Source organism: Mizuhopecten yessoensis, unplaced genomic scaffold, assembly GCF_002113885.1.
Source record: "Mizuhopecten yessoensis strain PY_sf001 unplaced genomic scaffold, ASM211388v2 scaffold10359, whole genome shotgun sequence".
Lineage (NCBI taxonomy): Eukaryota > Metazoa > Mollusca > Bivalvia > Pectinida > Pectinidae > Mizuhopecten > Mizuhopecten yessoensis.
Window position 1 is genome coordinate 907,949 of NW_018408507.1, and position 14,123 is coordinate 922,071.

The 14,123-nt window shown below is 37.5% G+C and overlaps 1 protein-coding gene across 2 annotated transcripts in view; it reads left to right on the forward strand.

Annotated features, from left to right (window-relative positions):
- LOC110460330 overlaps positions 1–7,279 on the forward strand; it is a 13,321-nt gene extending 6,042 nt beyond the window's left edge. For both annotated transcript variants that reach the window (XM_021513173.1, XM_021513172.1), the window contains exon 2: positions 2,406–7,279. In XM_021513173.1, coding sequence (XP_021368848.1) covers positions 2,893–4,014 — 1,122 coding nt within the window. In that variant the 5' untranslated portion in view covers positions 2,406–2,892 and the 3' untranslated portion in view covers positions 4,015–7,279. The remainder of the gene's footprint in view (positions 1–2,405) is intronic.
- The last annotated feature ends 6,844 nt before the right edge of the window (positions 7,280–14,123 follow it).

Genomic DNA, 14,123 nt, shown 5'->3' on the forward strand with positions numbered 1-14,123 from the left:
ATGCCTAAGTGATGTGGCTCTATGAAGAAGATTGATATTTTGTAACTAACCTTGTTCTATACCCTAGTTGAAATATAGATATAAGTATAGAAATAAATTTATTATTTGTATTTCATTTCAGTACGCAGTTACATTTCATATTGTTAAGTAGCAAAATGACGATCAGTACGATTGTAATTATGATTGTTTACTGCAGTATAGTGATGTAGGCATACAAGTGTTTGCCTGGTATTCTGCATCAAATTCAATTGTAAACATGAGACTTGGTAAATATTTACCTATATCTTGATATATATACTGTTCTTTCTCTAGTAACATTTTTCATAGGTTAATTTCCTTGGATATTTACTGCAAGTGTGTAATCGAAGATAGTACACATGTTATAATTAGTTGAAAGAATACATCACACTTGACATTAGAAAAGTTTACAGATGTTAGACTTACTGCATACTTCCCACCTCTCACAATGGAAAAGTGTGGGCAATAAATCACTTGCTACCACAGTCCACTGCACACATAATCCCCTTTCAAGGCCAATCATGATTACATGACCATGAAAGGGGGTGTGCCCAGTGGACTGTGGCCACAAATGCTGTAAGAAAGGGGAGATAATCAATCAGTGAGTAACGATGAAGNAGAAAAACATGATATTAACCGAAACATGACATAAACAGAATACATATTTTCTGATGTTTTTCAACCCTCAAAACCGGAAGTGAACTTAGTCAAATGCCTAAGTGATGTGGCTCTATGAAGAAGATTGATATTTTGTAACTAACCTTGTTCTATACCCTAGTTGAAATATAGATATAAGTATAGAAATAAATTTATTATTTGTATTTCATTTCAGTACGCAGTTACATTTCATATTGTTAAGTAGCAAAATGACGATCAGTACGATTGTAATTATGATTGTTTACTGCAGTAGTGATGTAGGCATACAAGTGTTTGGCTGGTATTCTGCATCAAATTCAATTGTAAACATGAGACTTGGTAAATATTTACCTATATCTTGATATATATACTGTTCTTTCTCTAGTAACATCTTTTTATGGGTTAATTTCCTTAGATATTTGCTGCAAGTGTGTAATCGAAGATAGTTACACATGTTATAATTAGTTGAAAGAATACATCACACTTGGCATTAGAAAAGTTTACAGATGTTAGACTGCCCTAGCTCCCCAACCACAGGTGAATATCATGTTAACAAGTATGTAAGTCAATCTATTGTTTAACAGTCAGCCAGGTGTAACCTATTGTTTGACCGTCAGCCAGGTGTAAAAAATACCCTGTTAGGTCAGGGCATTGTTAACATAATGCGTCCAGGGTGTGAAAGAAGGTCCCCAGGGCATTTACCATGAATCATTACCGCCATTTACCTGTATTTTTTTTGTGGCAGTGGCCAAAATAAAGTGATATTAAGAGAAATCAACATAAAATCAGGTGATAATAAAAGAATTGAATTGCATAGATTATATAGCAGGAAAAAACGGTGCATCAAAAAAACATGATAATAACCGAAAAGTGACATTAACAGACGTGATATTAGGTGAAATGTACTGTATATATAAACCTCATAGCCATTTTTTGGAGAGACCTGTTTTGGAGCCCTTAATGATGGAAACTACTGTATGAACGGATTGACCGTTATTAAAAAGCAATGAGGTTTTCTGTTGTTTACTACAATGTCAAGTCTAAGCACATATAATTATATTCTGCGATACAGCTTTGGTCTAAATTTATGAAAATGTTCAATTGATCGGGGGGGTTACAAAAACTAGGTATTTTTATTTGTAGCAGAACTGGACTGGGTCAATCTTCGGCGACCAGGATACTCAATTGGTTGAGTGTCTATCCATGGGCCTCTTGTTTTATTGTCCTGGATCACATATTTGTTGAAAATCGTAGTCATGTACATATATTTACATTTGCTCTTTACATGCATCCTTCCATTGTAATGCATTGCGAAGGCAAACATTGTTATGAGTCTATAACAACATTTGCTATTGTAACGTCATCAATCTCTATTGTGACGTCATCAATCTCTATTGTGACGTCATCAATCTCTATTGTGACGTCATCAATCTCTATTGTGACGTCATCAATTTCATTGCTGTCAACACTTGATTTGCGGTTCATAAACTGTTCGAAATAACTAAATTAATCAAAATGTAAATATAAATAATAAATATTATAGCAAATATTGTTAATGGTCCTATAACACACATTTCTATTGCTGACATAGTTACATAAAGCCTTGCCAGGCTTTACTAGGTTTTTCATCAATAGCAATGAGTGTTATAGGACCATAACAACTTTTACTAAAACATTCATTGCTTAAGTAAATGACCATTTATGCTTAGTTTACAATGTGACTGATAACAAGATATCTCTGTTCATTTCAGATCATTGGCCTTCTACAGTTCAACAAAAACACTTAAAGACTACAACATTTGGTAATCTGAATAGATCTGAGAGATTCCTGACAATCAGCTGACAAAAATATAACAAATGGATTAGTAACAAATGGATCAGTAACAAATGGATCAGTAACACATGGATCAGTAACAAATGGATCAGTAACATTTTATGTGATTGCATATTTAAAAACTCTGTTCGAAGGAATTAATGAAACTTGTTCACAAAGTCAAAAAAAGGATATGTGTGCCCCACCGCCAGGGTATCATAAAGCAATTTGTATTTGCAATTGTTGAATTTGAATTCATACATTTTGACTTTGAAATAAGATACTGACTCTGCTGATGTAGATTATACTGTGAAGGTTTAACTGCTGATGTAGATTATACTATGAAGGTTTAACTGCTGATGTAGATTATACTGTGAAGGTTTAACTGCTTTCAATAAACAGTGTTTTAACGTTTAACCAGCAATATGGATTTGGAAATGAGTTCAATGGGGTCGGGTGAGCAGATAGTGGCAGACGTGGATGATGTGACCCTCGAGGATGACCTGGAGTACAGCCGTGCTATGTACTTAGAGGAGAATATAGAACCCATTGAGTACAGTCGTCACATCAATGAAGTTGATGAAATCATACCATTTGATTACGATACAATGGGGGTGGTTGAGGATATTAAAGTTCCTCCACATGAGTACAGTAAAGCTGTCTATGAGGTTACTCATGTAGAACCGCAGCCATTTACTGCAGCCATCAACGAGATCTCGGTTCACGAACCTTACCCATATGAAAGAAATATTGATGAATATGAAGAGACCATAAATTTCAAGTATACAAAAGTAATATATCATGAAAGTGAGTCCATTGTAACTGAGCACTCTCGTGGTATGGATTCATTGACCGAGGTGTTGCCTTTTACGTACAACAACAGACTTAATCATGAAACTGATGTGGAGAATTTCGAGTACAGTGAAACGATGTACAAATTGACAGATGTCAAGGTAGCCGAGTATGAAAATGGAATGCATGAAGTAAGTATGTCTGAAAACAAGGATTATAGTCGCGGCATGAACAACCGAGGGTCCAGCGAGGCGAGCAGGTACCAAGGAGGATTTGACAAACAAGAGGAGACAACTGTGTTTGAGTACATGGGAGGTTTACATGACAAGGGTGAAAGCAATGTACATAAATATGAATCTGGCATGCATGATGTGTCTGAAGTACAAGGTGAGGATTATAGTAAAGGCATAGAGGAGGTGATGACCTCAGAAATCAGGGAGTACAGTAAGGGAATGGATGAAAAAGCTAATATTCCCTTTCATGAACACATGCAAGGGGTCAATGTTGTGACCGCTGGTAATCCTATAATACATAGTCGTACTGTGAAAGAGAAGACTAAAGGTCACGCCTTTAAACATAGCTACACACTGTTCGAGAAATCTAAAGGTGAAAGTATGAAACACAGTCTTGGATTCAAACTCAAAACTGTGGAACCAACCTTTGAGTATACAAGGGCAGTTTGGCAGTTACTGGAAGCTGAACCCCTGTCCCACGAGATCCCGCTTAATGCAATGGCTGGATATGAAGAGGACTAATGGAGAGTGACAGCTATACAGCTGTCCTAGGTCTAATTACATACAACTACACTGTAATATGTAACACTGTCAAGGTCAGTTATCTGTAACACTGTCCAGGTCAGTTATCTGTAACACTGTCGAGGACTAATGGAGAGTGACAGCTATACAGCTGTCCTAGGTTTAATTATATACAACTACACTGTATGTACAAATGACATCTTATGAGTTGGTGTAATTGTACAAGTAGAAGAATACACAGTTTATCTGAACTATACAGCTAGGCCCCATTAAGAATTTTGTTTTAATATTTATATATAGATGTACTTCATGTTGATTTCCAGTTATACTCTATATGTAACTTTTATTATTGTAGGTTTATTCTTGACAATCTACCTGAAATCAGAAAATTAATTGATATTATGTTTAACAAAGAAAAGGATGCATTTGTTATGATATTTCTTTTTTTAAGGCGTATTAATGCCATCATTAATGATGATTATATGTGTTGTAGGATATTATACCCATGTATGTGTTGTAGGATATTATACCCATGTATGTGTTGTAGGATATTATACCCACAGAGAACGATTGTGACAGAGGGCGTGTGGAGTGTAGAGTGGTTGTGACAGAGGACTGTGTGGAGTGAGAACAATTGTGACAGAGGATGTGTGGAGTGGCGAACGGTTGTGACAGAGGATGTGTGGAGTGGCGAACGGTTGTGACAGAGGATGTGTGGAGTGGAGAACGGTTCTGACAGAGGATATGTGGAGTGGAAACGGTTGTGACAGAGGACGTGTGGAGTGGAGAACGGTTGTGACAGAGGATGTGTGGAGTGGAGAACGATTGTGACAGAGGATGTGTGGAGTGGCGAACGGTTGTGACAGAGGACTGTGTGGAGTGGAGAACGGTTGTGACAGAGGACGTGTGGAGTGGCGAACGGTTGTGACAGAGGACCGTGTGGAGTGGAGAACGATTGTGACAGAGGACGTGTGGAGTGGCGAACGGTTGTGACAGAGGACGTGTGGAGTGGCGAACGGTTGTGACAGAGGACGTGTGGAGTGTAGAGTGGTTGTGACAGAGGACCGTGTGGAGTGGAGAACAGTTGTGACAGAGGACCGTGTGGAGTGGAGAACGATTGTGGCAGAGGACCATGTGGAGTGGAGAACGATTGTGGCAGAGGACGTGTGGAGTGGAGATCGATTGTGACAGAGTATGTGTGGAGTGGAGAACAGTTGTGACAGAGGACCGTGTGGAGTGGAGAACGATTGTGGCAGAGGACCATGTGGAGTGGAGATCGATTGTGACAGAGTATGTGTGGAGTGGAGAACAATTGTGACAGAATCTTAGTGATTGGTTTGAATACGAGTTGATGTTGTTGATGTGAGTGTCCCATTTGAGATAGCTCTGTAGTTATAATCTGAAGTACTTATTGGAGTCAATTTGTTGTATGGTTGTATTGGTTGTATTGTACGGTTGTATTGTATGGTTGTATTGGTTGTATTGTACGGTTGTATTGTATGGTTGTATTGGTTGTATTGTACGGTTGTATTGTATGGTTGAATTGTGGAGTTTCTAAGTGTTTTGTCTTTGATGTAGAAATGATACTGGGGTAGAGGTTTACCGTATGTGCCAGTTTTCTGCTGTGTTTATATATAGTATGCCCTGTTGTATTGTTTAGTATATTATAGTGTCTCGGCAAAGAGTCTGAGGATGCTAAGTTTTCCGTTCTCAGGTAGGTTGTTGATGTACAAAAGAAATAAGATGGGGCCTAAGCAGGTACTTTGGCACACAGCTGATGTAACTGAGATTGTATCTGTTTTCCTTCTGGTACGACAATTTGGGTGCTGTATGATAGGACAATCTATAGGAGTGTGTTCCCTGTTATCCTGTTGTACTTAAATTTGTATGGTAGTCATTTATGTGGGACTTTGTCAGTTGTGATGATATCTGTCTGTGTGCTTGTGTTACTATTTTGTGCAAGGTCATGGATGACTGATATGAGGGTTTTTGATAGGTTGGATTATAAGCAGTTTTTAAAATAATCTTGTTTTATTATTATTATTAGCTTTTAGCCAAATTATGTTGGTAGTATCTTTAGTCCATTGGGATACCATTTTTTTTTTTACAAATAAAGGTGATAATTGTTGTCAGTGTAATATATAGAGGCAAGATCAATAGGTGTGAAATTGTCTGATTTGTTTTCAGCAACATCTCCTCCTAAAGTACTGGGCATGTTTCAACGAAAGTGTACTTAGCCTGTGAGAATGTTAAATACATGAATTGAAGTAGCTAAGATTCCCGGGGGGCTCTAGATCTCTTCCTACAGTACTGAGCAGATTTATCATTACTTCCATATTAGCCAGGTGAGTGATTCAGACCCTTTGGCCTGAAAGAGCATGACATGAGATGAGTGAAGGTACCAGCAAGAAATAGTCTTCAAATGTTTTGTTTTTTTATATATATATAAATGTAATTTTTATGCTACCTCCCAAAAAGTATCCGAGACATGAAATTGTGTGTGAATGTTGATTCCTTGACAGCTTCTCTTGGAAGAAGAATACCTTTGTTAATTGTGGATGATTTGGTGACAAATGCAAGTCTAGGATGGTAATGTCTGTAAACTGTTCATTTATGTAACCTGAACATTGGACTTATTACTTGTCTGTAAATATATCTGTTTATGTATATGAAATACACATCCAAAGAACATCTGTTTGATCAGGTCCACTAGTGTCCATATTGGACCATATACTGTCATTACTATTTATGAGACCCTATAAACAGTATGTAAGGAATGAAGTTTTAGCAGTAGTGTGTACACATTGTCGGACATATCCTCTCCTTTATCAATATATATACAGGATAAAAATTAGAAACAGTAATCCCCTTGGCTAGTATACCGTCTAGTCGTTAACTTTAGTGGGGTTGTGATTTTGTGTCCGAAAGTTATTCGCAGGCGTTGAATTTTGCGAACACAATTTCTGGAAGTGTATTTTGGACTTTTTGTTTATTTATTTTTATTTTAACTGTTAATAGTTTTACATAGTATACTTCTTTGAAGACGATGTTTTGACCTAGTAGCCTCAGCTCAACTTATATCACAGACATGTGAATTCTGGATGTTATGGCAACAATCTCGAAATATGCAACGGGTTTTCGACCTTGGTTTCTTAGCATGAAATTAACAAATCATCAAGTGCCTGTGATTCTCTTTTTGATATGAAAATTATATATCTTAAAATCTAAATATACCTCAATTATTTGTTTTATGGATAATTTCTAATTAAGGTATATATATAGTATATAGTATATTAGTCCGAATTATTCTGACGTTTTATCGACTTTTTTCATATCGGTCTGTCGTCGATTAACGACACAACGATATGAAAAAAGTCGATAAAACGTCTGAATAATTCGGACTAATATACTATATACTATATATATACCTTAATTAGAAATTAAGGTATATATATAGTATATAGTATATTAGTCCGAATTATTCTGTCGTTTTATCGACTTTTTTCATATCGGCCTGTCGTTAATCGACGACAGAGCGATATGAAAAAAGTCGATAAAACGTCAGAATAATTCGGACTAATAGTATATATGTATTGTATAATATATAATTGCATGGATAATTAATGATATAGTGGAAGAGGTACACACATACAATACTCAAAGGTGGTTTACACCTGGAAGTAGTGCCTCCATTTAGTGGGACAATCCTGTTTGGTTACTTCTAAAGATATTATAAAGTACTTGTAATCAAATTTTCAACTACAGCTAGTTCCAATAATAACTTTTGATTTACTTTTCTTTTCCTTAACATTTCCACTTCAAAACTAGACCTATGCATTTTTATTACAAGCTTAAATTGTATATGTGTGTGCATTTTTTACAGTGCAATTTTCATAATAAAAAGACATCACTTCAGTGTTATAATATCCTAATCTGTTTAATAAGCCAATATATTTGATAACTTTATGTTTCCAATGTTTTTGGTTGTTCACATTTGAGTCAGTGGTATAAACTAATTGTCAACACAGGTACCTAAGAATATCGTATATATATCATCATTGAGGGTGGCATTTTTACCGAAAGTCAACCTAAATCCCTAAAACATGTAAAATTACTCTGGACACATTAGTTTCGCTTCAAATATTGCGAAACAAAGTCTCCAGTCCCTGTGAATGGTAATACACATAGCCATCACTGTAATTTAGAAAATGGAATCTGATTTTTATAGATTCATGTATATCTACCTTTAATAAATTTATACTCAAAGCAGACCTTGATTTGATTCTAAATGTTGCCCCTTAGGCCGTGACCATGACTTGTGAGGCTGTGACCATGACTTGTGAGGCCGTGACAATGACTTGTGTGGCCGTGACCATGACTTGTGAGGCCGTGACCATGACTTGTGAGGCCGTGACCATGACTTGTGAGGCGGTGACCATGACCTGTGAGGCCGTGACCATGACTTGTTTGGCCGTGACCATGACTTGTGAGGCCGTGACCATGACTTGTGAGGCGGTGGCCATGACCTGTGAGGCCGTGACCATGACTTGTGAGGCTGTGACCATGACTTGTGAGGCCGTGCCCATGACTTGTGAGGCTGTGACCATGACTTGTGAGGCCGTGCCCATGACTTGTGAGGCTGTGACCATGACTTGTGTGGCCGTGACCATAACTTGTGAGGCCGCGACCATGACTTGTGTGGCCGTGACCATGACTTGTGAGGCCTCGACCATGGCTTGTGTGGCCGTGACCATAACTTGTGAGGCCTCGACCATGACTTGTGTGACCGTGACCATGACTTGTGAGGCCGTAGCGTGACCATGGCATGTGAGGCCGTGACCATGACTTGTGAGGCCGTGACCATGACTTGTGTGGCCGTGACCATGACTTGTGTGGCCGTGACCATGTCTTGTGTGGCCGTGAAAGTGTGGTGTTCTTCGTCATCACGTGTATATGCTCATTTCATCTTATTGGCAATTATCCAAACCCTTGTACACAGGTTATCCTATAAGGAAGAGAGTACGTCTTTGAAATCTCAATTATGAAGTAGGTCATCTGAAATAATTGATGACCTTTTAGAAGTGTCGTCAAAGAATCAATCAGCCTTCACTCTCAAATTTTGTCTCTTGGATGACCGTGGCTGCATAGCTTGGACAGGTTGGTTAACACCATACGTAATTTGTCCCATTTCTTTCTTCAGTATATACCAAAACTTCCCAAAGCGCTCTTTTACTGTCTTGGGCCCAGATGAAAACTGATTCTCTCGTAATTGAGTGTTCCGCTCTTTTTGGTATTTCCCTGCTTATTATTTCAAAAACCTTTCATTCTGTAGTACAAGCATTGAAGAAATCCATAGTTTCAGTGTTACTGAGTCATGATCTCATGACCATTTGAGTAGGGAACATGTACTTTCACACAATGCTTTATTCTCCGAAACAGTATTTGGAGACAAAGTGACAGCCTTAATAGATGGTACATATATTTATATAAAACAAAGTGCTGTCAATAAGCTTCAGAGAATGTCTTACGGTGGCCAGAAGGAGCGTAATTATCTTAAATTAATGAGCTTAGCTCTACCTAATTTTGGACACGGTATAGGACCATTCTCTGGAAGCCAAAATGATGCAAGCATTACAAAAACATCATAGACAAGCTCACAACCTACACAACGTGCCGGGATACCGTCTGGGCCGGTAGCTTTTGACTTCGAGCATCAGCCTTAGCCACTATTTCATGAATGGTCATCACACATTGATTATAAGTACAGCGGCACGCTTTGACCTCCCACCTTGACAGGGCAGTTAGGGTACCATAAAGCCCACGCTTTGTGTTGAATCTATAGTTATACATACATGTAGGCCTAGTTGCATTACAGAGAAAGTGTATCAAATTATGAATCTTCTATAATATCAAACACCACTTGACCTCGTCTCGATGAAACAATGAGCATAAAGACAATAAATGTGTAACGTTTCAAAGTTTAGCGGGACGGGTCCGATTGTCGGCGACCACCTTGGTTTCAATCCTGGTCTGCCGGGCCGTGCATTTCCCTCTCCGGTTACAAAAGATTACATGTCTTACAGCTGCAATATTTGTTGCATGGTATACATTTAATAGGCAGATTTGACTTGCTATGTATGGGGGATTTATCATAGTAGGTTTTGAATGGGAGACTGTCAGGGGCGTAGCTGGGATATTAATTTTGTGTAGGCACTTGAGAAATTTGCTGAAAATGTGTATTTTTTTAGTTAAACGACAGCAGTTATTAATTTAATGAATTGATACCAGTGTACCAGTACGTTTGATGACTTAATTAATGAGTGTTAATTATTTAAATGTGAGGATTTAAGCAGACAGTTTCCAACTAATTCCGACTGACAATATTTATAAAATGATTTCAAAGTAGAATAATCACTCATCGTTATCCAAAAATCTGTAAACTAAATTTAAGCTCTTATTGGTGGGAGAGTGGTTCTTGGAAGAGGAAAAAAAAGACTACCGAAGTGTGAACTCAAAATCGATAAAACTAGGGCAAAATTAGAACAAAGAAATAAACGAAATGTGACCTCAAAATCGATAAAACTAGGGCAAAATTTTAACAAAGGCATGGCGACCCTTACAAAATACAATGAAAATAAGACCAGGTGTTCCGGAAAAGTAAATGTCTTCTGTATTGAATATAGGTCACAGATATGTTACGTCCACAAAGCGAGAACTGGGGTAATGACAACAAAACCACACTAAGGAGCATAGTCAACAACATCGACCTTCATATCACACAAAAAATACATATTTTCCAATTAGATCATGATGACGACCACTTAACTTGTCAATAGTCTTCATTAAGCTGCATCCTTGAAAACCTGTGTTATAACTCTGTCCGTCAGCAGTCTACATCTATGATATCATGATGAAGTCATGAAGTTTTGAACTTACGATATTTGCAACAAAATCTTGAATACCGATCGAATCAACAGCAACATAGGAAAGCAAGGATTTTACTCGCGAGAAAGGGAAAGATCACAAGCGGAGTTTAAAGAGGTCACTTGATTAAGGAAAATGACCGAGGCAGAGGAAAATTTAGAGTACTTAATTTCAAGCTCGGGAGGGTATATCAGTTCGACGCAGTCAATAAAATTCTTGTTATTTAAAGACAGCATATCGTTGATAAATTGAAGGACTTGCAATTAGCTAAGGCTTTTAGCTCGCCTGCCCGAATTGCTAGTGAGATTATATACCATGGCGCGGCGTCCGTCCGTCCGTCAACTTTTCCTTTGAACAACTTCTCATGAAGAACCTACTATCAAGGTCACAGGGGTCAAATATGTCAAACAATTCAAACGACTTCTAAAGAAGAACTGAAAGGTGTAGAATTATAATATTTGGCTGGTAGCTTCCAGGCATGAAACCAGACAAACTTTGTGAAGTAAATTGACCTTAACATATGTTCAAGGTCACATGGGTCAAATATGTCAAACACTTCAAACAACTCCTCTAAAGAACTGAAAAGGAGAAGATTTTTTTATTTGTGTGGTAGTTTCAAGGGATTGAGCTTGCAAATGAATATTACCTTGACTCACTTTCAAGGTCACAAACTGCAAACAGCTTCTTTTGAAGAAGTGAAAGGCATGGAGTTGTGATATATAACAAGTAGCTTCCTTAGATGGAGCCCATCTGCGAATGAAAAGGACATTCACCTACTTTATCCTATATATAGCTTCATCTTAATTTAATTTTATATATTAGGTCCAACATGATTCACTGTTGTAAAAACCATGCCCTTATCCCAATGGGGACAGGAGAATGGGACCCAATAAGGTAAAGGTGTTGCTGAGAGACAGAGCCAATATTTGGAAATATTTGTAGTACAGTATAATATGTATTTAACATTTTGCTATGGCTGCTTAAATAACCAGGTGAGCAATACCGGCCCTCTGAGCCTCTTGTTGTTTTGTCCTGATTGCTAAACCAAAAAGTCGGCCAGAGGAAGGGCACAGTTTCTTCCCATAGGTCCATAGAAATGCCTACAGTCAGTTTACTGATGGCAAGTCTTTGCCAACAGACTTAATAATTATTTTAGCCTTTGTAGTGCTTTTCACAAAACAACGCTCTCATACTAGGAAAACGAGGGCGTTCTTTCTATTTAGTATGAGGAATTATTGTGTAATGGGTCGAAAAAAGTAAACAAGCTTGATACAAGAAACATTTTCAAGAAGAGGATGTTCAAGAATGATCGAATGTTTTTCCGAAATCTTCAAATTCCACAATCCGATTAGTCCACTTATCGATTATATAGAGTCACAATACGATTGTAACCTTGATTATACGGTACTAAAGTTTGCATTATGTCTTGGTTGAGTAACAAGGTGAGCCCGCGATAAAATGTAATTGATAAGGATTCTGGTGAAATTTCGTATTCCAAAACAAACGAGGCAAAGGTCCGTATCCTCATCATCAATGGGTATTTGCGTGATTAGCTAGTATTCGACTTTCGAACAATTGGAAAGTGAATAGGTAGGTTTACCTTGGTTATCAAGCATGCTTAGTGGATCCCCATTGGGATGGGGAAATGATGACATACCACTCGTTTTTCTCTCATGTTAGGGCAGGATTAGGCAATGTGCCAGTTACTATTGGTAGTGATGAAGAGGTGCTATGACAAATGCATTACATGACTGCTTTCCAAATGGAAAATTTCTGTTTTGTACCAAACATATCAAAGAAAACATCAGTAGGTTCTTAAAAAAATCTGGTACTTCTTTTAAAGACGGGCAACACATAATCAACATCGTCTTTGGCGAAGACGGAATCGTTTTCAGCAAAAATGATCTTGAGTATGAATCCAGACAAGCAGAGCTTGAACAATATTTTGAAAAAACCCCAAAGTTTCAGCATTATTGGCAAAATAATTTTGAATGCAAAATCAAAGCATGGCACTTCTTCGGGAAAAGAAAGTCGATGATCTTTGGACCAGCAACAATTCGGAGTCAATTAATAACAGATTGAAACAGGTTGCCAATTTCGAACAGCATAACTTACCTCAGCTAGTTGAAAAAATGGCCTTAGTGTCACAAATGCAGATACTTGATTCAAGACGGGCATTATATGGAACTGGCAACTTTAGGCTAGAAGGCAAAACAACATCATTTGAGGTAGACCAGGAAAATTTGGAATAAAAAAAAAACACAAAAAGAAAAAGACGCATATTTTCGAACCTTTTTGGCCAAAAGTAAGAATATTACCCGCGAAAGCAACTTTGCTAAGGCTCCAGGCACAGACTGCTTGTGACCAAAACCGAAGCAAAACTGTGGCAACAAGCCATGTCAAAGGAAAAGACAAAAATCTGAAAGTTCAAGAACAGTAAAAAAAAACACACCAATAGGCCAGTTCCATGAGTGTTGGGTCACAAGTGTGTACTGTACAGGGAATTTTGTGTTACGTCTTCATTTTATTTCCCCGTTTCTCTGATGCTACACATTTATAGATTATTGTATTGGTGAATCACAACATGATCCGCTATCTCTTCAGATATTGCTTTTCGACAATGGACATGTTGTGTCACTCATTAGTTTAATTTTATTTAATGTCATATACTCTTCATTCCCCATTAACCTTAGGTTGTTTTATAGTGTTGTTTAAATTCCAAGTATCTCTTAGGATATATGTTTTTTCCATTATTTACGTGGAAGATATCTCTAAGGATATTAATCGTTTGCTTTTGAGGCCGCTCGGGTGTGGAACAGTCTCCCAAATGACTTTCGAAATGTTGAAAACTTCAAAGAATTCAGGAGGCTGGTCCATTCCTGGGATGGCCCCATCTGCCTTTGCAATATCTGCAAAGAGTGATACTTCACACTGTGCCCTGGTTACCTCTGCCACCTGACATTTTGGATTGTGTGATACTTTTATTGTCTTATTTCCTTTCTTATATGTTTTAAATCTATTCTATATTTTTGCAGCATTTTATTTGTATTTTAATTCCATATATTCTAAAATATTTTTTTTACAAAACTTAATGAATTTTGTTAATTGATTTCGGTATCATTTTTAATTCACACTATATATTAGTGTATATTCTGTCAATTTTTATTCTTTGCTATATTAGCATT